The 27,449-nt window shown below is 39.3% G+C and overlaps 1 protein-coding gene across 1 annotated transcript; it reads right to left on the reverse strand.

Moving 5' to 3' along the window:
• Positions 1-679: 679 nt before the first annotated feature.
• pld1a (phospholipase D1a) lies at positions 680-27,449 on the reverse strand. The gene is made up of 26 exons (XM_026339881.1): positions 27,275-27,449; positions 17,132-17,350; positions 16,525-16,694; positions 16,222-16,364; positions 14,983-15,094; positions 14,699-14,764; positions 14,086-14,144; positions 13,838-13,930; positions 13,019-13,171; positions 12,119-12,268; positions 11,365-11,448; positions 9,464-9,545; positions 8,841-8,951; positions 8,413-8,598; positions 7,441-7,654; positions 7,133-7,261; positions 6,678-6,796; positions 6,275-6,388; positions 5,617-5,727; positions 5,175-5,263; positions 4,924-5,037; positions 4,701-4,750; positions 4,444-4,578; positions 3,855-4,008; positions 3,540-3,657; positions 680-3,138 (listed from the first exon to the last, which is right to left on the reverse strand). The coding sequence occupies exons 2-26, from the start codon at positions 17,316-17,318 to the stop codon at positions 2,914-2,916; spliced, it is 3,168 nt and encodes a 1,055-aa protein (XP_026195666.1). The 5' UTR covers positions 17,319-17,350; positions 27,275-27,449; the 3' UTR covers positions 680-2,913.

The raw sequence follows: 27,449 nt of genomic DNA on the forward strand, positions 1-27,449 counted from the left end.
TTTTCTTACACGCACACTTTGTACCTTTTAAATAATCATTGTTTTCATAGTTGAGACCATTTCTGAATTAATAGACTAATATTTAAAGTGTAGTTAGTTGCCTCCAAAGCTGTGACAGTCACAAAGAACACCTCTTTAACTATGTTTACTCAGAAAAAAAAACATTACTGTGTTATTATACATACAAATATCTTTACTGAATATTGGGATGAATATTGAACATTGAAAACCAGTTCCTTTGGAACTGCACTCATTTGATTTTTGCACACTTGAATTAATCTACTTGTAGATTTATTATTATTATAATATTATTATTTAATATATATATATTTTTTTGTACCAGTCCACCTAACAGTCAGTTCATCCTGTTTGCTTTAATGTTCCTTCAGATGAGTTTAGATCATGACTCCAGTGTTAGCTGTTACATCTTTGTTCAGCTAACCAGTTGTATCTTAGGGAACAGGTTTGTTATCGAACAAACTTTTTTTTTTTTTTTTTTTTTACTTATCTTCCATAGCAGGTTTTCAAGTTGTCACACACAATACATAACATCTCCAATTGAAAAAAAAAACATACCTCACAGGTCACATTAATCAAACTGAAAACAGACTTACAGCACAATCAGGTTCTGTATGTGCCGCTGCTGTGTTTTTACTTTTTCCAAGAAATGAAACAATCAAAAATTCCACAGATCTTTTTATTTGTTAGCCATTTAAAGTACGAATTGCACTGTGTTAAATGAAGAACTAGGATTTAGAAATACTCTCAACTGTACAAAAGCATTATTGTACATGAATAGATTGGAAGTGAGACCAGAGAAACTGAGGTCGAGGCGTACAGAGAGCCGATGGAAAAGATTGGTGCTTGATGGTCATGATAAAGAAATAAATGGCTTAATTACAAATCCACAACCCTCAATACCATCGTGTCATACACTTAAAAAGGGTTTAAAGAATGCTGTGTGATTCATAAGTAATAAATACGATGAACTGACAAATGCAGCAAAGTAAACAACACAATGTTGCCAAAATCAATGAAAGGAAAAAAATATAAATTTCTTCTTCATACAAAGAGTAGAAAGCATCCAACACATTGTCTCTTCAGTTAACATTTGTTAATTTCCTGGTCCCACTAAAAAAGAAATAAAAAATCAAACATTTCATTATCGAATCCAGTGCAATGCATCGACTAAATAAATACCACGGTTTACATGTTGGGTGTGTCGTGCAGACACGGGATGTCGTGCCATTTCCACAAAAAAATTCAAGATCTCTGCCAAATGAGACAATCTATGATTTACAAGACTCTCACTTTCTAAAAACAGTCAGTTCATTGTTACAGAGCTTTAACGAAGCTGATTAACTTGTTTGTCTGTTTGTTTAAAGAAATGAGCACAGAAATATTTCAGTGGAGAGGTTCTCAAACTTCACAGTGGGGTTGGTGATCAAATGAGATGCTCTGACAGAACCTAAAAATGAAGACATTAGTCGACTGCAAGACATTAGTCAAGTCTATACACATATAAAATAAGTCGATCAACCACATACAAAAGAATATTTAGAAACGCTTCACTTCACTTTGTTCTCTTAATAAAAAAAACAAATTAGCCAGACAATTGAGCATGTTACTCACAATCACAAACGGCACCTTCATATTGTGCGAGAGCTTTGCCTTTGGCACCGGTTGCATGCTAGAAAGAAAACATTTTTACTTTCATTATAATTTTTTCTTTTGTTGTATACATCTTTTCACAGACGTTTTGGCACTTAAGAGAAAGCTGTCAATCTAAGACTGTGGAAAAACAGCTGTTGTACAGACTGGATTATTTTAAGAAGCTAGCACCATCTGTTGTCCAAAGAGGAAATTGCTTATTTAAATATGTGGGTCGATTGTCTCGTCTGTTCTTGTCCCGTCTCTCGTCATTGTGATATAGTTAGGGTTACGGTTAGTACTCCCTTTTCATGTTTAAACTGTAAAACAAACTGTGTTGATTTTTTGTTCTTAACATACTTCACGTTGATTCACTTTCATTTCACCTGTATAGAAACTTACTCAATAACTATCAGTCACAAAACAGGAGAAGAAATACGATGTCTGATGGGGTTGGTTGTGATTGGTACATGCATCATGTCAACAAGATTTGAGCATAGTTAGTAAATCATGCACCACCGCTGAACCAGTAACATTGTCTGTGAGCATGTGCGACCACAGTGAAGCGCAAGCATGTGTTTTGGATTTGTTCCACAGAAAGGATCTTTAACAATCAGCTGAGATAACAAGCTTTAAAACTCATCTAGAGCAGCACATATGCAGGCTCAACAAATCGCCACTGAGGTCATATACAGCGTACTTTGCACTAGTGCATCTTATGAGCAGAGTGTACAGCAATAACTCGTGAAATCACATGCATCATCATCATATCAGCGTATTATGTGATATATTTAACCAAGAGCTGAATATTTATAAGTGCTGTTGTCTACAGTTTTACATCTGCATTATCCTAGTCCCTCGGAAATCTTTGTGTCTTCCCAGTGTTTAAGATTGCATTTCCTTCTCAAAACCCCCAAACCATGTGCTTGTTTTTCATTTCCACTGTAACAATGCAGTCAGGAAGCAGTTATAATCATTGGCCTCAAACGTGATGGTCTTTTTGTTCTTCATATATCCCAAAACTCACCCCTTTAGGTTGTAACTACTGGTTAGTGTTTTTCAGTAGAATTAGATTTGTGAGATTTGTCAATTCCCAGCAGTCACATCAGTCCAGAGGAGAACTGTAAACCTCTCAACTCTGTTTTAGAGAGAGTTTGTTACAAATCCAGAAGTACACATTCAGTGATGATCAGAATCCAGACACGTAGGATCCTCAAGAAACAGTTCAATTCACATGTGTAGTTCAGTGGCAGTGGGTTTACTTCATGTCCAGATCTCAGTTGGGACTATGGCCTCCTTTGTTCCAACGGAGGGCATGAGGTTGTGCTCAGACAGAAAGTCTAGAGGAAACTGCACCAGGAAGCCACGGATTTTGCGCAGCTCCTCCTGAGCACGGGCCAGGTCCGTCTGGGCCAAGCCTGGTTTTGACTGGAACTGCTCCAGTTCAGACATGTTCCTCACCAAGGACGAAGGAAGGCAGCGAAAGACCTGCAACAAAACACACATATGTATATCAGTCTGTCTTTTGAATTAGGTTTAAACTGAAATACTTCATTGACTACTATATTACTATTATTAAAGCTATATAAAAAATTATATCTTTTATATACTGTCTGGCTTATCACGCTGGAAGACTAACTACACAACATGTTTTGATAAGCTTGGGCTGCTACGGCCTCTTTTTCGCTCCAGTTGAACTTTGGAATGTATTTTTGCACAGACTAAGCTGTGAATTTATTGTCCCATCACTTCCTCTATATTTGAGGAACATTAGGAAATGATAACTAATCAGCCAGAGTAGGACTTGAAAAATTATGGACCCACTGCGTTTCCACAGCACAGAGCCTAAAAACAACTTACTAACAATTTGCCCCTAAACCTTCATATACCTTCTCATAGATGGTGGCATTGCGGCCAGCTGTGGTCATCCACACCTCCTTATAGAAACGATCACTGATAGGGTCAGACAGGTCTATGCTGGTGTCAGTGTGACCTCCAAGGATAGTCCTGTTCAAATAGAAGGAAAAAAACAGACATATGGAAACGTAGGGAGGAGGAAGATGGAGTAACTTTAATATGATCAGATCAGATCACACTACACACTACTATAAATGACAAGTTAAACACATTAAATTGAATTAAATACATTTTTTATTATATTTCCCCAGGTTTTTATTAATACATCTTTCTTTTCAAACACATACCTGAAGCATTCCAGGCGAAGCTGGAGTGCAAAGGGTCCGGCTTCATACTCCTGTCCATCCATCACAGAGGCCACCTTTTCAGAGTCTTCAACAATCACTGCCACCTCACTGTCACGTTTACCCAGCATGCTTCTGTCGTTGATGTTAGCAGAACCTGAAACAAACACATAAATAAATAAATAAATAAATAAACGATGGAACTGGTTCTCAGCTTTAATGAGACTTACCTCTTTAAAATTTTGTTAAAAAAAGATGAATTGTTGCCAGAGAATAAACAAATGTTCCAGTATTTTTGAATCTGGTCTCTCTTATTTCGTTTGACTTTGCGTTTTACTGAGTTTATTGTCTAAAGGTGATGGACTGTGAGCGTGAACTACACCTTGTGAGCCAGCAGATGGCACAATGGTGCTATTTAGCATTCAACACACACTGTGTGTAAACAGTGTTTGCATGCACAATTGTTGCACACATGGTGAAAGAAGGAAATAGAGACAGATTTTATGATTTATCACATTTTAGTTAGCCTCAAATAGTGGCTAGGACAAAAAAGGAGACAGAAGGAGAGAGAGCAGATGAGAGACAGACTAACCGATGATGACTGTGTTGTCGTCAGCGATCAGCATCTTGCTGTGGACGTAGATGAGCTCTGTCACCAGGCGTCCCTCCAGCTCAGCGTGTGTCCGCAGACCGGTGAAGGAGATGTAGTTCATCCATTGGTCGTCCACTGGGAACAGATATGGGGAAAAGAGAAACAGAAATACTAATTAGAGAACAGGAAGTATTTTTCCTCACTCTAAATATTCTAATATAACTGTTCACATATTAACAGTTTATTGTTGCACTTACTCTCCTTTTTCAGCTGAGAGATGATGGAGTACTCTCCTCGAATCATGGTTCTGAGGGGAGATTCCAAAAGTACTGTATTATACTTTATTGTATATATGCATTCTAGACTTGAATGTACTAGAACAGAACTGTGTTAGTACTTCCACATCTCCTTTTCTTATTTCCTGTTACTCTTCCTCTTTCTAAACAAAACTCAGACTGCTTCAAGTGTCATGTGGATCACCTGTAGTTGAAGTGCATCACGGCCTGAATGGCGTTCCCTCCTCCTGTGGTAATGTCTCCCTCAAAGCCAGGAAGGAGAGGGGTGACCACATACACACGATACTTCTTACCCTCCCTGTGAACAAATACTCATCAGTTAAAAAAAACACACACACAGACGCTGACTGTAAGGTGTGATAAGCAAAAGCTAAGACAAGACTTCCTTTCCACAATCACTACTTGTAAACAAATGATTTAAATAAAGGGAAGTACTTGTGTGCCCTGATGATCCGTTCGATGATGGCGTCTCCAATCTTGTTTTGAACAGTCTTGTTGTCAGCACAGCTGATGAAAAACTGGTTCTGAATAGGGGGTGGAAGGGAGGACACAATCCCACAGAGACTATTATGGATTTTGGGCTTTGTAAAAGTGCCGTTTTATGTTACAAGCAAGGAAGCGTTTTATTCCACAGTGAGATGATCAGTAAGAACTCACACTGACAAAGGTACAATGATTCTCAGTGGAACTATCTCATCACTGCCACTATTACCAACCATCTGAATGATTGAGTTTAGAAAGCATCAGCAGTATTTTTGATGCACTGCCAAATAAACAATAGGGAACATCTTTTTCCTAAAGCCATGTGCAGTATGAAAACCCTCTTATAACAATGTGACATTACAGCATTTTTCCTTTGACCTAACTGCTGGTTTACCTCTATGTAGATGTAGTGTTTACTCTTGGCGATGACCTGGATGTAGGCATTATGGATGGACTCTTCATGGTACTTTATGCCTGCCGACCAGTCTGCTACTGACCGCAACACCTTACACATACAGACATAGGATTAGGTTATAGCAGTAATTCTTTAAAGGTTGCACTAATTTAATCATCATGTCAAGTTTTCTACCTAACTACTGTAACAGAATTGCAGGAGAAATGAGAAGTGTTGCTAACTAGGCCCTGGGGTTTTCACAACATACTTAGTTAAACATGGTTTTCTATTAATTGTGGAACTTTTCAGATAATGTAACTTAATTAATAACTGCAGAAATATACTTTTGTACTGTATCTAGTATGCAGTACAAAAGTTAGTCGTTTTTTCACAAGGTTGCTTCCTTTCAGCTAAAACCATTTGCAAGTGTATTTTTGGCCCATATAGAGAATCTCTCCAGTAGACTGGGATGTGGAAGATACTGTGGGAAAGTGGGAATTTCTACTCTGTGTATCCAAAAACTAAATTACAGAGTCAGCCTCTTTAATTTTGTTTTCCGTTGGTTTCGCCTTACTGACTCATTGTAAGAAAGACAGAAAATACACATTTTCCAAAATGAGTGTTTATTGGTGTATTTTGGTGTGTTTGGTTCTCTTACCTGTGCTTTTGTGTTTACACAGTTGGGGACTTGGTATTTGAGCTCATCAGCAGTGGAGTGAGACTTGGGCAGCAGGAACGGATAAGACAGAGAGCGATATTTTGGTTTCATAATCTGTAGGAGAAACGGTTTGGAAATTGGGCAGTGAGTGGCTTAAAAGAGCAGAGAAATGGAAAAGAGGAGAACCAGTAAAAGCTGGTGCCATGGAAAGCATGAGTGTATTTCTTCAACTGTTCCAGCCAAATGTTTCCTATGATTTAGCCAGGATCACTTTCACTGTTCTGTACTGTTTATTGTCCATTTTTGAGTGAACAAATAATGATTTTGCCTTCTTAAATTTTACAAGAATTAACTATTAGCCATAGTTCTACATTCTTGTGTGTGTTTGTGTGTCATAAAGTGCCTTAGTGAAGTTCCAGCGCTGAATGAAGTGTCTGGCCACATCCCGGGCAGCTCTGCCATGGACCACTGAGGCGATGTCATGCCAAGGCATTCTGGGGGTGGTGTACCTGTCAATGAAGTCTGTGTAAAGTGGAGAAAAAAAATACAGGAAAAAGAATATAAATTGGAGAGAACACAGAAAGACAGCAAAGAGATAGAGCGAAAACATAGAGTAGAAGGCCCCAGTTAGGCAATGTGAAAAAGGAAGAAAATGAGAGCTGAACAGGGTCAGAGGGTTCAGTACAGAGGAATGGAGAGAAAAAACAGAAGAACTCTTACATATCATTGTGTAACGGGGAATCTATGAAACTAAGGTTAACATTAAGCACAGGGTTGCATTCTGAAAATAATTTGGGACATACAGAGCTTTTAAGAGCTGGACCTAAGTAAAAGAGTGAGTCAGTGTGTGTACCAGACCATCAAAAGGTTTCTCCAGCTGGATCCAGTCCTTGTAGACAAAGTTACAGTAATCTTTTCCATGCCAGAAGCGAGTGTTGCCCTGTAACTCTCCAACGCCTGTCTTCAGGCTTTGAACAGAACCACTCCCTACACACACATAAGCACCAAACACACACAGAAGGAAAGTTTTATGGTAAATGCACTGCACTCACACACAGCAAGTATATAAGCTGTTCTGTTTCTCATCCATACCAACACACCTATTTAGAGCGTGACTTTACCCACATGAGGGAGATATTCCTCTCTTTCTTTTCATATACACATACCTGCGCTGTCCACACTGCTGACACTGTCTGCATGTTGCAGATTGTGTTTGTGCAGGTGTATGTACAGACTAAAGCGAGCTCTCCTATTACGACCAATCCCCTTGAGCTTGGGCAAGTCCACTGGTTCATTGGGGGGCGTCCCTCGTCCATTGCTCTGAGAGACACCATCAACAGAGGACACGCCCTTACTGGACGGAGTGTTGGTGGAGCCAGCCTGGGGACATGAAAACACTAAATTCAAATGATGCCTTCCAACAACAGTCTTGCAATGAATTCCACTTTTACATCCAACTTTAAGCTCATTTTTGATTATGTAGTTTGAAGTGAGATATGTGTTACACTGAGGTGTTGCTAGTATTTAGCCTGCCATCACTAATAGAAATCATATAGTGCAGGTTAATAAGATTAATGAGGACACATCAAGATTATATTAATTTAATATGTGTAGAGTATTGGCTGAACAGATTTCTCCATCATCATACTGAAGTACAGACAGAACAACAAATATCCATCACTGTGTTCCTGCTAACAGAAAAAAACCTTACCTACTACCCTTTAAAATTTAGATCAGGTATTAAACTCGTGTTTGATTAGGAGTTATTAATTAACTATGAAATCAATAAGGTATATCTGTGTAGTTTTAAAATGAATATGTGCTTGTATTTGCATTCATAAAACAAATCGACCTGCAGCTGTTTGCTCTTTACAATCTCTACTGCATTTATTCACATGCACAGGCTGTGAATGAGGGTTCAGTACATGCAGTGTCACTTCGTCATGTCCCCATCGTGTATCTGCGTGAGTCTTAATCAAAACTGTTTTCTCCATTTCCCCTCCTCTCGCCACTGAGGAGAAGAACATTTATTACCTAGAACCCCAAACTATGAACAGAACATTTTAATTAGTTATGTGTGTGTGTGTGTGTGTGTGTGTGTGTGTGTGTGTGTGTGTGTGTGTGTGTGTGTGTCTGACCTGTTCCAGGGCCACAGAGCGAGTCACACTGCCAACATCGGTCAGCCGGTGCTCTCTGTCATCCCAGCGACCGTATGCCAGATCAATCCCACCTACAAAGGCCACTGATTGGTCGATAACAACGATCTTTTCGTGATGTGCCCACAGATAGACGGAGGAGGAGACGTGGTCTGGATGACGCATCACCTGGACCACAAACATAAAGTACAGTACACATCTTATCACATATCCAGAACAGGTAGTTTGTACAGATTGTATAGAAATCCATTTCACTTGTGGGCATTGCAAGAGAAAACATATTCTAATGACAACAATGTAAGTTAATGTTAACAGTAGACAGTCTCGGACTAACTTGGGGCATTTAGCTGCTTGGGACATATAGTTGTTTTTGCAACCACCCTACAAACAACCATAACCCCTTCAGTTACCTTGATGCTGGGGTGAAGGTGCATGAGGGTCCTCTTGCTGTAGCCAGAGTTTATGCCCAGTGCGAGCTCCACTTCCTTATACAGCATCACAAAGATTCTCACTCCCTGTTGCTGTGGACAAACACAAAGGAAAGACAATTTGGAAAACATTGCTGTTGTTGAACACATAACACCATTACGTCAAAACTAATGTTACGAGGCACAACACATGCCTAATTTGAAGGTATTGTATGGCATAAAAACATGGTTGCACAATGATGGATTTTAATATTAGCCATAATCATGGTCCTGACTGTTTTATGCCACACCCCACCAAGAGCGCTGGAGCTTATGGGGAAAACTAGAAGGCAACCTGTTTAAAATGATTTTATTGTTGTTCCAAATGACTCTGTTAATTAAAGAGAACCTTAGTGACATAAGATATGAAATCATGATTATAGGAAATGCCTTTCACAACTTCAAAACCCTACACTAATTAGTTTGAAAGTGAATACTAATGCAGATCACACTGGTTTATCTGCATGTGATAAACTGATCATTATGATACAGTTAGTTTCTCTGATGTTTGACTGTGTTAAGATTAATTATTTCCCTAAAACGTTGGCAATCTACACCCGACTTACTGCTTTGCGTTTGAGGAGACAGTCCAGCCTCCACCTGTTGCCCTCCACCACAGGTCTCTTCAAGAAGATCTCTGGACTCAGCCTAACCAAGACAAAAAGAGAGACAGACACAAATAAAGACACATCAAGGGGGAAGCAGATTGAGATAAATTATACATTCCTGTTAGGTAACAATGTGAAGCCATCATTACCTAGCTTGTTAAAGGAATATGAAAATGGATGTTTATATTCATCTTTTAGTTACACACTTTAAACACTGTAAATATAACAGACATGACATAACGATATAGTCTCATGAGTCACTCACACTGGCATCCTGAGCTTACATGACAACAATACCATTGGCTCGCTTTACACAGGCAGACACCTCATTGGTTAAGACCATAAGCCCTGTGATTACTGCCTTGGAACAGAGGGATTTCAGCCACGTCAACCAGTCACATATTTGGCTCTCTGGGCTTCGGGAGCATAAACTATTATACTTTATATTGCAATGGTAAGAATACTTTAACTGTCTGAATGAACTGAAAAGACAGTGAGGCAAAGGTCTCTTTGTTATACATAGCAGGGCTGGTTAATGATAGATTGGATTTGCATCTCTGACATCCCAGAAATACTGTATGCTAGTATCTGCAATATTACCCCTGGGTATGACGGCATCATTTATCATACTTGGATAAGATGCATGAAAACAACAGACAAAGAGGAAAAACATAAGATATAAAGAGGTTGGAGAGGTAGAAGTGTAGCTGTAGCTTTCTGTCAGTGTATTTCTATTCTAGGCATGTGGATGAAGCTGTAATTAGAGGCAGCACTATTGTATTACTTACCATGGGACTGTGTGAGAAAAACAAACATGTGTAACAGCACTCACTACACTAACTTGGTATGAGAGTTGTTAGCTCATTCAGAAGCATGCTACTATTTTTATAAAAGCACCCTCATGCTTTAATAAAATAATGCTGCTAGTTACTCATCTATAGAACTTTTGTGTTAAAATGGTACAATTTTAAACAGTTTGAGAGACGATTACAGACTATTACATGTGTAAAATACATAGGTATAGATGTGTGATGACAGATGCACATGCAGTCAGTACTTAATATGCAGTATGACTTATATTGTAGCCATGACAACAAGCTTACCGTGTTGTTTAATGGATGACTTTTTTGGCCATTTCTTTTATTAGACGACTGACTATCGATGCAGAGAGTGTGTCTCGGATTACAAGGAAACCCTGGAACCTGGAGAAACCTGTGCTGGATGACTACTCTACACTTTTGTTTGAGATCAAATCAAACCTTGTCAGCTAAGTTTTAACATGCAACATTTCAGTTAGAGATATTAATTCCTCTTCCTGATTTATTTATTGCACAGACAATTTAGCAGCAGAAATGGGATGATAATTTGTTCATCGTGTGACAACAACAGCACAATTTCATCGTTAACACAATCATTTATTACTAACTACTTCCTCTAGTTACCTATCGCTAGACATACATGACAGCATCGTCCACACCTCTCTTGGTTTTCATGAAGCTGCTTATAATTATGCACTCTGCCTCATCACCATGAATGTGCTTATGTACAAACTGAATTAAATGAACCAGTTGCTAATCAGCTTTGTTCCAAATACTGGTTATCCAGGTTTGACAGGCTTGGTTCACATTATTTTTGCAATACAATACCCTGATGGAGGTTTTTTTTGTCATCTATTTGTTTTATTTATTATTCTGACATGTCTGAAAAAAGGTTGAGTCTACGCTAAACATTAAGGCTTGAAGGCAGGACAGATATAGCTCACTTAGCTGTTTTGCTGTGTGTTCTCACACCTCTGTGCTGACAGCAGAAACACTTCTACCAACATGTTTCAGATCATGTGTGTGTACACTGAAACTCACCACCAGTCAGTGATAAAGATTTCCTCTTTAGCCTCCTCCAAAGCATCAGCCACGTCTTCCATGTATGTCTTTCCATTCACGTACCTGCAGAGAAATATTACAGTTGAGCATACACACCTGTCACACATGCATATGCCCAAAGATCAGGTTGAACCAAATGTCATATGGTAAATGGATAAATACAGTAGTTGTGCTTTGTGGGACTTGTCCCAACAGCCATAAAATCAATCAAATAAGTATAATTATAATGAAGAAAGAAGTAGAAACTGTAGAAAACAGGGAGATGAAAGAATAATGTCTGGAAATGTCCTGATTTTCCTAATTTTATAAACCCTTTACAAGCTTTAGGCTACACCCAAAGCTGTATCCTCATGACATAAATGTTTATTACTCTCTTTTTCCATTAGCTCACATTATTGCAGCATTTTTCCCCTCAGGCTCTGAGCAGAGTGCAAAGACAAAGTAATGACAATATAATGCTAACAGCCTAACCTGAAACCTGGCAAAGCAGCTGAAAGACAGTGGACAGCTCAGTCTCCTTAATACATCTCCATAGTTACCAGTGAAAGACTAACAGAGGAAGGCAGATGAAAGTAAGATATGCTGACAATCTGTGTATTTTTAAACTTCATTTATTTTACTGTACAATGTGCAAATTCATTGAAGAGATCATGATTAAATCTACAGTAGCAGGACTTTTGTTTTGCATCAAGGCAGTAAGCGTTATACCAGTGCTTTAACACAGCATACTTACCACTTGGCAGGGATGTTTTCCTGTTCCTGTGCAAATGATCCAAAGCGGTGATCTCGCAGGAAAGCCTTCCCATAATTCCTCACGAAGCTCTCAATGCTCTGACCCCACCAGCGGGCATGTCTGTAGCTGCTGCATTTAAACACCAGAGTCCTACACAGACACAGTGAAATAAGCACACATGCTCACACATACGCATACATGTACTCATGTTATGACGTTATTGCCAAAAGATAAATTAATTCTTGGCCCTAACAGCTGAATGCGCTGTTGGTGAGAGTATTGAGGCATGGATTTGTGATTTTGTTTAGAGAGATAACAGATTAGTAAAATCAAATAAGCCTGTGTAAGAATGCTGGGAAGGAAACAGCTCAACCTGTAATTGCAGACTATGAACTGCTTTGAGCAACGTTAGTGGGAGTTGTTAATACACTAATATTTTCTTCATATCTTTAATCACTGCCTGAACCATTAATTGATGGTACGTGTCTTGTCCAGAGGTTGAAATTCAACAATGATCCAGCCACCTTCCTTACAATGAGCACAGAATACACAAACCCGAATGCAATAAAGCTTCAGTATATTCTCAGACAACAAAGAGACTCCTGTTTTTCTCCATCCCTACTATTGCTATGGTGCTCTCCACCTACACATTTGGATAAAACAAACCCACCACAAACCCACAGTTGGATAAAACAGGTTTACACCTGTTGTCTAAGGAGGTAGGAGGTCTTTTGAAAGTCTGTTACTGCATGAAATCACTGTCTAACAATTGAGGCAGAAAGGAAGACTGTATTAACTAAGCACAGCTTTTGGTACAGTATACACTTTAACATCAGAAATCAAGGATATGGAAGTGTGTCTAAGGGAAGATTTGTGTACACACACACACATAAGTACAACCTGGAGAGGCTATCAATCCGGACTCCATGTTTGGTCTCTGTGTCTTTGGAGTCCATCTTGATGCTGAACTCCTTATCCACCAGCAAGACAAAGGAGATGGCCCCTGAGTCTGGCTTCATGTAGAGCAAGCATGAGTCCTTCACCACTAGCCAGCTACAAAGCACACACAGTTTTTATCAGCATTATCATCATAAGATTAAACTGTATGATTTCTGCGCTCTTATACATCCTGCACATCTTGATGGATTATGTTCCTCCTTATATTTCTTGTTCTAACGAAAGGCTGTAGGAAGAAAGTCATTGCGGGGATGTAGGTGGACGGGCTGAGCATTTCAAAAGTGTGGGATTTTTTGTGTTGTCTTTAGAAAAATAACAATAAAAACTGCTCACATAATAATGTGGCTACGATAAGAGAACAAGGAAGGAAACAGACAAATACTGTAGATGAAAGGGCTGGGCTATTTATAAGGTCCAATGAATTGTCACTGTGTTTTAACACTTTTTCCTTCTTTCTTTCAACTGTTTAACACCCACACCCTGGCAGTTTCCTGCCAGAAATCTGAATCTGGAATGTTTCTTTTCTTTTGTACATAAAATCCATCACACCTACATTTTTGACAAGTTTACCAGTGAAGATAAAATATTTCTTATTGAACGACTGAAAATCCTGCTTCTTGTGTTTGATAACCACAATATATCAACTAATAGCAAATTACTGCAAAATCAATTTTAAATAAAATAGACACAAACACAAAAGACTGTATGATAAGGACAAAAATAAAAAGACACGGAGAGCCAAGGACAGAGGTAACTACACACCGTTTGGACCAGCGGTAGCAAGCCTGGCTGTGACCACAGCAGTTCATGCCAGGGATACGATGTCCGCCTGAGCGCTTATAGATCATACCTTCCCTGGAAGAGACGGAAAGTGTAAAGGAGAACACTTAAAGTATCTCCAAGCTTCGGCATGGGATCATCAAGCATTTTTCATCAAGTGGTTCACTCTCTTGTGAAGTAATACTTGGGATTGTTTGGACAGACAGAAGTAAAGAAGAGAAAATGCTCACAGTCCTTTGGGCCCCAAGTCATGAATGAAGGACAGCTGGCTGACATCAATAAACTCCATCTGAGAACAGGCAGGCAGAGAACAACAGGCTTAACACAGTGACGTTTGAATAGAAGACAAACAAACAGACAAAAACAGTGATGGATATTATACAATATCAAAAAGCTGCTCACCTCTGAATGAGAATAATGCACAGTATTAAGTCAGCATACAACAAACAGCACCGTTTTAAGGGTCACTCCACCATATGAAGGATAGGTTTAGTATACTAACTAGTACATACATTATATGTGGCCTAAATATAAGATGGAGACAGACGTTCTGTTATATTAAATAAAAATACTGGGAATTAATACAGTTGAATATGTAAATTACAGGTTCTTGCTTATAAGGCATTGTTACATGGGGCAATTAGTGTAACAGACATGAGGCCTTGTGTTTTTAAGAACAGCTCAAATCAGCAGAAGTTCCTGGAGTGTCCACAGCGTTATGGTTAAATGCATTAATGCGCCCTAATGAGGGTAAAGCATTGTATATACTTTCACTGAGTATCTATAGAAATCTATGCACCTCACATTGAGTCTCAGGGTTCAATAATTAGTGTGACTACTCACAGTATGGTGATATTTGCAGTACATGGCCATCGTCAGCAGCGTGTTCAAATAGTCTTCTAATTGTTTCTGTAGAAACACATAGACTATATTTTGGCCACTGTGAGTATTGTAATGACAAAATCAAGCATATAAACGTGAACATGCACACAGTCTGAGAAGTTTTAGAAGATGCAAGTACAGGCAAGCAAGTGCCATGGAAACACGCAAATGCAATGAGAGCTCATTGTTATCGAGTTAAGATATGATAAGACTGAGAACAAGACAAACAGGCTGCTGACACATACCCTCCTGCTGGAGACCTGCTCATCTCGCACTAGCTCATCTCCTCCTCCCCTTGGCAGGGAGGGCATCTGCCTCACCCCGCTCTTCCTCACCGTCCTTCTCTTCACTGTGTGGCTAAGACAGATAAAGGAAGAAAGTAGTGTTAAATTAATAAGTCCAAGCAACTGTTTGAGGTTCTGTTTTTGTTTCTGTTCAACCATAGCCCAGAGGTAAACACACTCATTTTCCATGTACCTTCCTGCGAGCAGAGGAATGTAAAACCTTGAATAAACTGTCAATAGGCTGAGTCACCTTTGTGTTGTTGTATATTAATCATGGATGTGCAGCAGAAACTTTTAAATTTTTTTAATCACAAAACAGCAAGGCTTATGATTTTATTAAAAGAACAACAACCAAAACATTACAGAAACTCATTCATTCATACCTCACATGAGCCAGAGTGAGAGAGAAAGCAAAAGTAAATCCTATTAAAATCATCACCAACAGAGTTACAGAAGGAGAAAGTTTGACAGGAAACTAGATGAAAAAGTATGCAAGTTTAAATTACAGCACAGAACATAAAACAGATTTTTATAAATCATGAAAAAGAAAAACTGCAAGGGGCTATTACCATAGCTTACTGTGGCATAAAAAACTGACAGCAGGGGAAACAGCTGGCTAACTGTGCAAAAACCACTGCTGACTCCACACAACTTGTTGTTTTTATGTAATTATTCTTTTGTTTATTGATCAAATATCTGCTATTTAACTAATTTATTACTAAGTTTAGATGATGATTTAAAAAACAAGTAATAATAAAGCCAGGCTAGCTTCTATTCTTCATGTTAAGGAGGAAAATGTAGGTGTTGGCGAAGACAGCAATAGGTCAGCAGCCACAACTAAAGCAAGAAACAAGGCAAAAAGATGTCGATGCTCCTCGCGTTGAATTAGGGTCACACAGCACTAGTCCGCTGTGCGACCCAGTGTCCATCAGGTGCCATGTTGTTAAAGCAGCCTCACTTTTCCACACTTTAAACTAATAATTTTTCAGGGTGTCTATATTTATAAGTTTAAGATGTATTTACCCTCTGTGACTAGATGTATACATTTGTTTTACCCAACCCTATGTTTATGTAAATAAATGCAATGTGACAAACAAACCAGTCATGCATGTTGCAAGTATTCACATCTAAACTGGTTTTTGTTGGCACTTTTACATGTGCCTGTTCATGTGGGAGTAAAAGAATCTGTGTGTGGTTAACCTGCGTGATGGCAGTGGTATCCTCATGAAAGCCTTGTAAGTCCTCAGCTCTCTGTGCAGCTCCAAGAAATGCTTCTCCTTCCGTTTTATCACCCAGGTAAACTCACCGTGCTTCAGCTCAATCCTAAACACTGCTGGCAGAGACTACAGGCATATGCAAAAAACACAACACAGACAGAAGGGTGGTAGTGAGTGTGTGAGAAGATGAGGTTAATATATAGTATATCAGGGTGAGTTATTCTTGTTGCTTTATAAATAGGTATTATATGATGTGCTTGTGATGATCTAGGTGTTTGTGCAGTACCTTGTTGACACTCCTGTGGTGTGACAGATTGAAGCGGTCCTGAGCAGCAGTGAATCTCTCCACCTCCAGGATCCGGGCAGTAATGGCCACAGTGGGGAGGTAGACCCTAGCATCGTCCTCCTTAAAACCCACTGTGTCATACACTGCTGAAAACGGGATACGACTGTCCCCTGGGAGGGAGTGAGAGAGCCAGGTAGTTAGTTTGGTTCTTCTGTTTGTGCATGTAGGAGTTGCTCAGGAGCGAGTAGGCTGCACCACTGAAAAGTCGGCCTTTGTTCAAGATTTTTATGCTCTGCTAGTTTCGAGTGTTAGGTCAAATATTTCTCTTTATTCTGTGTTAAAGTTTGTAAGGTCTAAATTATGTAAAGGAAAAATCCACCCCCATACTCCTGTGCTTTTAGAATCTTAAGCTCAATGCATTTAGTTGTGATAGACTTTTTGTTCAATTTCCATATGGTCATACAGAGTGATCCCACCTTCCCTTGCTCATGAATGATAAATCTACTTAATGGCTTCTAATCATGTTTTCTATATGTTGTAGAATGTCATTAATTTAACTTTTTTTGGAATAACTGGTTAAGCAGACAGCAAATGTGTAAACACACACCTACACTGTAGTTGCCATCATTTTCATTGTCTTCTCTATCCCCGATGACCAGCTCTCTGGCATCCAAGTTTTCTACTAGGTCGGTCATCTTGATACCGTCATGTATGTCCGGGCCTGCTGAGGTGTCAGAAACTTCAGAGTTCACCAAGTTAAGTCTGCTGGTGGTTGGCTGAGCCTTTCCCAGCATGTTTAGCAGTCAGCCCCCAGAGCAGGGCACACCTAGAAGAGATGATCATTTAGAAGTTATGTAACCTTTTGGTATTCTTTGTCTATTGTGCAAGCTGTATACAACATACAGTATATTCATACACACAAACACAGAGAAGAACTGTCATTGGACAATTCACTTTCCAGTGACCCATACCGTTTACTCACTGGCCGCACAACATCCTGGTGTCCTATTACAACAGTCCCGTAAGGACCACAAGTATGCGTGCTCCTCACCAAACATAGACACAGCTGTAACATGTTTCAAAGTCACTTGTTGTCATTATTGTAGACACAGCACTAGCATGAAAATATCATAACATGGAAGTTGGTTAGTCACTATCGTGACAGTTTGTAACATCAGAGGCCACCCTACTTAAACCCAATTCATGATGAACCATCTATGTGTTCATAATTAGTGTACAGTGGCTAAAAAAAGTATGTGAACCTTTTGGAATTTTATGGTTTTCTGCATTAATTTGTCATAAAATGTGATCTGATCTTCATCAAAGTCAAGAACATTAACAAATATAATGTACCTGAAATAATAACACAACAATTGTTTAATCTTTAATGTCTCTATTGAGAACAACCATAAAAACCTCAAAGTGATAGTGGAATTAATAACTAGTTGTGGTGTCCTGCCATGGGACACCCTGCCTGTGTAATGTTTTACCTGATGTAGACACATGAACACGGATGTTAGACAGAATTTATGATGTTCGGTGTTGATGTGAATCTTTCGTTCACTCTGGGTTGTTTTTTTAGCAATTGGACTGTGATTGTGAATTTTTGTCTTTCTCTGACCACACTTCCTGCTGGAACAGTTTATAATTTCTTCATAGAAGATACAGAGTAAATATTTAGTCTTCTGCTTCTGCTTAATAATCTGAACTTTCTTTTTGACTTTGAGGTCATTAGACAAACACATACATAGTTAAGATAGTATCTCTGAATGGTATCTGAAGCATTTTACGGGTGTCTTTTTTCAATCCATGTGTTCACTGCCAGTACCATGATAATTCTATACAGTATTACTGTATGGTGTATTATGTATTCATGTTATTTTAATAGAAACAGCCTCAAACAAAATACACTATTACATGGAATTGCATTAAATTGTTTATCAAAGAATAAGTGAACAAGATTAAGAGTAATAAAAATCAAGCTGGGCTACCTACTGTACAGATCTAAGATGGTGTTTTGTTGCTCTTTACACAATTACCTTGCATTAATTACGAAAGAGAGAGAAATGTAAAAGGGAGAAACACATCATCTACATTATGGCAGTGACTCAGTAAGTCACACTAATAACTGTATTGTTTTTTAATCAAGCTGAAATATTGCTTTAAACTGCAGTAATGCTTAATCTTACAAAAATACATAAGATGACTATGTCATCATACACAGCTGTTTAACACTCACACAGACACAGTTACTCCTGTGAGCTGAACAGAATCATTTACTGGTACCACAGCACCAAGTGACTTAATGATCAGCCCTTTATGATGAACAACACACTGCATCTCGTGCAATTACAGTATACAATCAAATCGTCTCTGCTCTACCTAAAACATTCAGTTCCACTTCTCTTATTGACTGGAGACAAGATATTACTAAGTAGTTTGTGGTAATCTCTCTGTCTGGGAGTGATTTGACCGATTACACCCTAGGGAGTGCAAGTGGGTGATGAAGCAATAATGTTAGTGATGTAATTTGCTGTTACAGGCTGAGTAAGACATGACTAAGCTAGGCAACGCACACATGCACATGCACGTATACAACAAACCATGCACACCTGTATGATATAATGCACCTGCACATACATGTACAACAATTAAAATGCAGCATTTCTACGCCACATATTTCAGACATATACACAACATTTAAAAAGCATATGGAGTAACTAGCTTAGATCTAGGTTTAGGTTTTGCTGTAACATTACATTATAGACAGCTAATTTCATATATTAACATTTTTTACTGAGACAGGACACAGACACACTATGGGAAACAACAGTCTCCACAGCAATCTCCATTTTAAGTCTTCAACCTTTTAAGTACAGGACAATTTCCAGAAATAAAACATTCAAAAAGACACACACACACACCACCACCCAGCAGTAGGTTCAGTCATGCGTATGTGGCCCATTAGGAAAACCTCCCTCTGAGTGTGGTAGAAAGAATAGGAGCTGGGAAAAGGAGGGGGGGAAAGGAAAAATTGACAAAGAAGCTGACTCAGCAGAAACACTCAGAAAAGTGATTTCATTAAAAGGAACACGTATGTTATGCACTGTTGCATCACAATGGATCTGATTCAAATTACTCCTGCGTTGTGTATGTTCATCAGTGACCCCTGCTCTCTTATCCAAGCTCACCGTGTTCATTAATATGAAAACTTATATATGCAAACATCTGGCAAAGGCAGTCATTTATTGAATAAGAGGCAAATGGGTTCACAGGAAATATGACCTAAAGTTTCAGATATCGCATTTACACAACAAATAAAAGCACTATGAGAGTTGAGCAGTGATATGTTTGACGTATAAAGTGTTACAAAACCAGCAAACCAAGAAGGCAGTGTCTTTTTGTTCTTACTTTAGGCCTCACAGGGAGGAGCAGCATCAAAGAATGAGGTGGTAATTTAGTGATTCATTTAGAATCTTTTGCTCTGACGCAAGTCAGGAAAGGAACAACACATGAATACAAGTCAACTGTTTCTTTTTTTCCAGACACACACTCCGTCACATTCATATAGCTTTACAGGTGGAGAGCTTCCACTGTCTAGAGTCATGTAAGCTGCAAATAAAAATAAAGAAAGACTAAATGCATTTCTTTCATTTCATTGAAAAGCGTTCAATTCTTTTGTTTGTAGTTAACACATCAAAAGCACGAGCTTGTCGTACACCAACAGATAACAGCTTGACACAAACATTCCCACTCTGCTGAACAAGATCCAACACGCTCAGTCAGAAGAGTCACTAGCAGTCACCAGTTGCCTACTGCGATTGCATGTCTGTCTGCTTCAAGTTGTCTCTGCGAAACCATTTAGTCTTTTCATTCATTCATTCATTCAAGAATTCAACCCTCTCTTAATGAGCTGATATTTTTTAAACGGCATTATGCATGACTGACTGAACTCCTCAAAACTACTCACAAAGAGCACGATTTTCACCAAAGCAGAGTATGATTGAGTGCATGCTGGGTCAGCATTTGTTCTATGTAGCACAGAGAGAAAAGCTAAAACGATTTCATACAGCTACACTTATTATAGCCATAATGTCTTACATTTGCCCATATGCAAATTTTTAATTTAAAAATAATTTCATAAGGAAACACAAATGGTGATAAAAGGTGCATCAGTGGAAGAGGTGCAATTATAAGTAATCAAGTCCATTTACTCAATTACTGTACTGTATTTTAGCTTATCACAGGATCCACCAATAGCCCGACTCTTCATTACCACCGGTTGAACTTTTGCAGACTTAAATTCCAGAAGTATTTATTATCTTCATGCTCTAAGAATACTCATGACCCACCACAGGTTTGACCCAGCGACCTGTCAGAATGTGCTTCGAATGTATGCATGTGTAGACTCAGATGTCAGCACACACACAACTGTATCCCTACAACCTGATGGGAGAGAGCACAGAAGACGCCAACGTAATGGAACTAAAAGTTAACACGAGTTATCTCTCTACTCCATTCTGATGGAACGCTGCCTACTTCCTGCTTCCTGTCCTGTTGTCATGGTGATAGTTTTACCGGCCAACAAGCTGCTTAAGTATAAATAACAACAGAAGCAGCAGCTAAGAGTGTCCGCCTCTCCCTTCATGTACCAGCATCCCTCTTAAATGTCAATTAGTTAGAATCAACACGCTGTGAAATCAGAGATGAAAAGATGAAAGAATGTTGAGTGGGAGATGAAATGCGGAGGTTCAGTAGAGTTTGGCAGAGAGAGACAAAAAAAAGGCCATAAAAGTAAAGTGGGAAACATGTCAATCTATTCAAAGTGCAACACATGGGAAATATAGGCTCTGACTGAGCTCCACGGAGCCATTAAAAACATATTGCCACTGTACACTTGTCACTAATCAGCATATATTTCAATGAATCCATGGCTGGAGATGTGATATAGTACTTAAGCATACAACTTACTGCTTTTGGGAGAAAGTTTGGTGCCACTTTTTAACAAGACTTAATTAATAAGCTTATTCATGGTTAAAATAAATAATGCTTTGTATATGATTTAAAACCCATTAATGAAGAAGTCAATAAGTTACTGCTCCAGTGAACTGTGTGACTTTTGACCTTCTGGAAAAGTCCTGCAAAGCGTCTGAAACACAATACCTGCATCATTTATTCCCGGCGAATTAAACAAATCATTTGACATTTTGGGGAAATATGTTCATCTCTGAGTAGAGTTACAGTAAATAAAAATACCATCACTCAAGAGTGTGTAGGTTATTGAGCTGTTGGCAGCAGCTGGTTCCGCTTTTGTTCGCTTAGCGCAAAACCTGGAAAAGCTTTGAAAGTGCAGCCCACAGAAAGTTCAAAAATGAAGTTAATATGTGAAAATGTGACAATGTGCTAATTTACACAGCTTTTTTATGTCTAGGGCTATTTCTTGGTTTAAATCAGTTGCTAAGCAACCTGTGGAAGTTGCCTCATTCAGGAAGTTACTGCTTCCAACCGAGACCCCTTCGTGTTGTTTTCATACCTCCGATCAAATTCAGTAAACAGGATATAGTTTGATGTTTACTGTTCAGCTAGGTAAATTCTGTGAGTGCTTTCCCCATCTGCGGTTTCAAATTACAGATCTTAGTAAAGTGAATAAACATATTTCCCAAACGTTCCTTTCACATATACCTTCCAAGATCAGGATTGAATTTTATAAATCTGTAACATTAACCTAATATTTATAGATTACAGATGATTTACTAACCCGGAAGCCTGTGAATAATTGATTGGTCTGATGTTAAATAATTACTCAAGGTTGCACCAGGTTCAATCAATGCACTGAACACCCATACTGAGAGAGCTAGTAGAAGAAGGACGAAAGACCAGATGAGATTTAATGGAGTTTGTCTATGTTTTTGCAGAAGGTCCTCTCTCTAGCAGTCCTGTCTCTCTAGCACTGCAAAAACCCATCGGAAGACAAGTTTGTGTAAACAACACAAAATATGCAAATGTTTGATTTACTGCCCAATGTTCCTGATCCATGTGGGAAGGCAGCGCCGTTGGACTGGTTCATTTATACAATCATAATACATAGGCAGGAGTTTTCTGAAGCTCTCCCATTAATCGCTTGTATCCCTTGTACCAATAAAACCTCCCCTCCGCAGCCAGTTACTTCACTCTTTGATGCCGTAGCTTGTCATGACATGGTTAATGCTGGGGGTTGTGCTCACTACCATCACCCGTTTATAGCTGCAATATTCTGAAAAACATTATTGCTTTCTGCTGCTTTATAGGGCATCCTGCTGGTTTTTCCACCATTCATACATACATCAGTCTCAAATGCTTAACATCTCATAAAAACTTCTTGTTACGATTATGGTCTAAATGTTGTGATGGAATGAATCCAGATTTTGGTCTGTTTCTGGACTGTGTAATGGACTGTGGACTTGTTTTCTGTGGATACGGTCGTAGTGGTGTGTTTTTGGACCTGGAGGTTGGGTTGTGGATTTTGGAATTATTAATTACTGTGACTAATTGTTGAACTGATTAAGAACTTTTGTTTGATGCTTTGTGGACTTTTCATGCTCTGAACTAAGCTCTCTGCTGAACTCTGGATTGTTGTTACTCACTACTGAGCTCTGCCACCATGCTCACTGTCAATCCGCACTCTGGACACACTCCCTGCCGAGCTTCTGGCCACTCCTGGGATGCAAAAATCGTCAAACTCTCTCTTGTTAGTCCCGAGCTCCATTAGAACTGTATTATAACAGCCTTATCTCACTCTCTTGTTAGCACTGAAGTCAAGTGAATCTGCTCAATGCGGAGACTTCAGTACAAGCTTGCATCATCTCACTCCTCACTGGATGGGCTCCATAATACAGGAAAGGCAAAATGAGACAAAGGCAGTGGTCTAAATAACTTTTAAGCACTTTTCAGATGAACTCAGACTAGGTTAGTTACGGATTACGTTATACTTGTCAGGACCATAGCGGCCGATGGAATTCAAATTTCTCCCTGACACCACTCCCTCTTGAGTCAGGTTGTGGTCTCTATCAGCACCAAAACACGAAGCTATGAGAGAGTCCCTGACAGCTGCCCTTTTCCATCCATCCAGTTTGCCAGCAGGAGCTGGATTCTTTTTCATGGGGAAGAAACATGGCACTCTCCACCCCTACACTGACTTCCACGGTCTGAATGATATCACTCTTAAAAACAGATATTCTCTGCCTCTGATTTCCTCTGCCTATGAGCTTCTACAGGTTATACAAGTTGGACCTGTACTACCTTAAAAGTTTATATTTGTCTATTTAGACCATATTTTCATCCATTGACATCAGTTAAGACCCTGTTTGCCTGGTCCCACACAATACTTTCTGTGCTCCTTCTCTGTTCCTCAGAGACCCGAGTCTCACATCTCGTCACATTTTATTACTGGTCTGCCTTATTTTTGGGCCAAGAATTTAGTCTGGGTTGAGTACGCACACATCTCCATGCCCACTTCTGGCACTAGGCTAACTTCTTTTAAGGTGGTGGCAAGAATGGCTCTTCATCATGTCTGGCCTAAACTTCTTTATCAGTGATTGCTGTAGTGCCGATTCTGTTCTATGGCATATTGCATATTTATTGATATAAGTCTGCATAGCTGCTTCATACAAAAAAGGTGTTATTTGAAAATGTGCAATTATTTCTACCAGTTATATACTGACCTGTGCACATCTATGTATTTTAAAATGCAGCTGATACTCCCACTTTTGTCCCTCTGCACCAGGTTTGCTTGCAGTATGCGCATGAAAGGTGTCAAATTATTGAAGAGAACACTGGAGGCGGACTAAACATCTATGTCAACATCAGCAGAGGTGCTGTCACTGATTACCCATCAAGTGTTGGGAAAAATATATATCTTGTGAGCTGCATCATCTATTCCTGGATGTGTAATAACAAGCTTGACATTTCCAAAGTACTGTGGCAAACTGTGAATGATTTTTATCATTTTAAAGATGCCATACATAAATGTAAACATCATCTTTGGGTAATAGGCTGCCACTCACACTCACATTCACCAACATATATATATATATAGTTCAATAAAAACAACATAAACATAGCTTGGCATTTACAGTTAGTGTGGTGCCAAGCTGCTCGTGGCGCAGATGGTACAAAGAGAGAGAGAGAGAGAGAGAGAGAAGATGGGGGAAGGAAGAGAGAGACAAGCAATGAGAGAGGTCTGTGACGCCTCTCTTTCTCTTCCCACACTAAAGCTGCCTATTATCTAATCCTTCACACCATGGACAGGGGGATAGGGATGGTCAGAGAGGCAGAGAAAGCAAGACATGCAGTAGATGCCAGAAAAGGAGAGGGTGCAATCGTCATCATCACCAGAGTGGCATTCTGCTGGCAGTAACACAAGGCATCATTGTGCTGCAGGAGAGAGGGAATAGCTCTGTGTGTGTGTGTGTGTCTAACTCAGCCCTACCACACCAGCAAAGTTCAAACTCTAACTTGTGTCCTGACCACTAAAGTGACTCAGACTCACCATGATCATAGCATCTGTACAGAAAGTATCATTTACATTTGTGCTTTAGACGTGGAAGAGATTTTTGGTTATATTTTCTCAAGTGTGTTTCTAGATACCTGCCCATGCGATTTCTGCCATCACCTTAATGGAGCTGAAAACAACAAACGAGACCATAGGTTTCTCTATAACACAGATCCCTCTGAAAACTGCTGACAGTGTGTTCTGCAGATTTACCAAGGTAACAAGAACAGATGAATGTTAGGAACTGGACAAACTGGTCATAAACTATCTACACAGAAAGAGACACCACTTTTAGAAAATACTGTCACCTGATTGTCCTTGAACTCAATACCTGAGAATTCATAACACGGGACATGGCTCAGGGCTGCTACTGCATTCCTGTTAAAGAACTGGTGAAACAAACACCCTCCAAACATACTGTAGCTTGCTGTTCAATCCTAAGCATAATGTTTAAATTACCAACAAACTATCAATTCGTGACTGTTGGAAACTCACAGCAGTTTGTGGGTTCTGGCTAGGATATATGAGATTCAGCACATCTGGAATACATTTACTGTGCTAAACGTGCCTGTAACACAAGAAACATTTGAATCCTTCCTATGCTTCCCAAGAAAAAAAGAGTACACTGCAATAAGTTAACTGTAAAACTGATGTTACATAACATTGATGTCTTTTACTATGATAAGAAGAGTAGGTGGTTTTGGATTGAAATTCCTCAACTTTGCCATTCTCTCACTGTCCAGATTAATGATTGATATCTATCTCAAACTGAGAAGATAGCACCACTCAATAGATTGATATAGTCAATCACAAAAAGCCTCAGCCTTTATGTGGATCCTGGCACCACAACAGAGGAGTACCGAGGTGGTGTGCTTCTGTTGAAAAGGTCACTGATAGCTGGTATAGCTGCCATCTACCACATAGTCTTTTAACAAATCTTAGGTTCCTTCATTTTTAGGACCATCGTGTCCTGTTGATATGATGAAGCACTCGACCCAACACCCACGTGTGTTACATAGTGTTTAAAATAAATGCACCCTTTTACATTGATGCTAACACATAGTAAACACAACAGTAGATGCATGGAGCAGAGAGAGTGCTCAGTTTGAAAGATTGTAATATTTCAAGGTGAATAAACAGAGGGCAGAGAAATGGGAGAAGATGCATAAAAGAAAAACAAAAAAATGTGCGAATAGACAGGACCAGTCCAGGAGTCATTAGGGACAGAGATGTGCAGATTACAAGCCAGGGCAGAAAAAACTTATACTTATTATATTACTGCTATTTTCTTAGGCACTTAAAGTGTTGTTTGCATTAGTACGCTTTGTAGTTTCAGTTCAGCTGAGGACAAGAAAGCTGGCCATATATTAAACTGTTTACTATTTGTGGTCTGAGACTGGCCTATTTATTACTCACAAACATTTCTATGACTAAAAAGGTGACATGAATACAGTAAATTAAATAAATCTACAAATACTGTTTCTAAATGAGCTTTGTTTTATAATTTTAATGTTTTGAATGTTTCTGATAGCAAAAAGATAAGTTAGACCAATTAGGTGTCTGGCAAGCAAAATATTTCTCCATATATATATTGATATAAGTTGTCTTCTCTACTCACAAATGCTGTGATGGCAACTCAGTGTGTACACAAACTAGAGAATTGTGATTTTAAAATTGCAGTTTTAATTTGATGTGTCAAAATTGGGCTTTGCCAGGCTGCTTTTTGTTGCCAGTCACCCCCCCTGTGTGTATCTTTTGGAGAGAGAACTGAGAAGAGATGAGAGAGGGATTGTTATTGGCAAGCAGCAGCCAAAGAGAAGCAAAATCCCTCCAGTCTTTCTATGACATTCCAGCTGAAACGACTACGTTTCACATGAGGGTGTCCGGGAAAGGGAGGGGGGGGGGCAGGCCAACACCTACCTGTACAGTTTACAGGTAACACTTCTCTACCACTAAGAGAAGCCATGCTAGAAGGCACAGCTCTGCTATGCATCAACAACATATCTATATTCCAATCACCCTTTGTTTCTGCATAAATCAAACACACGGCGCCAGAAAGTATAACTGCAAAGTCAGACATTCTTCTGCATAACCCCAATGACAACCCAAAAGCAAGGCCTGTCACAGAGGCATGAATCTCCCCCGTCCTGAGCCCATGGATACAAATAGAACACAGCAGACATGGAGACAATCAGAAAGGGAGAGAGAGACATTACCAACCTGCTCCTTTTGTGGACGTGCAGCCCACATGGTTACAGCCTGGTCAGTCCACTTGGCTTCAGTCAATGGAGGACAATACTAAGACACACCGGGTAGAAAAAAACAGCTCTACAACAGCAGTAGACGGCTGGCTCTGAGCTCCTTCTGTTCTGTAACTCAGTAAGAGCAGCTGAGA

The sequence above is a fragment of the Anabas testudineus genome, chromosome 22 (assembly GCF_900324465.2).
Source record: "Anabas testudineus chromosome 22, fAnaTes1.2, whole genome shotgun sequence".
In the NCBI taxonomy this organism is placed as follows: Eukaryota; Metazoa; Chordata; class Actinopteri; order Anabantiformes; family Anabantidae; genus Anabas; species Anabas testudineus.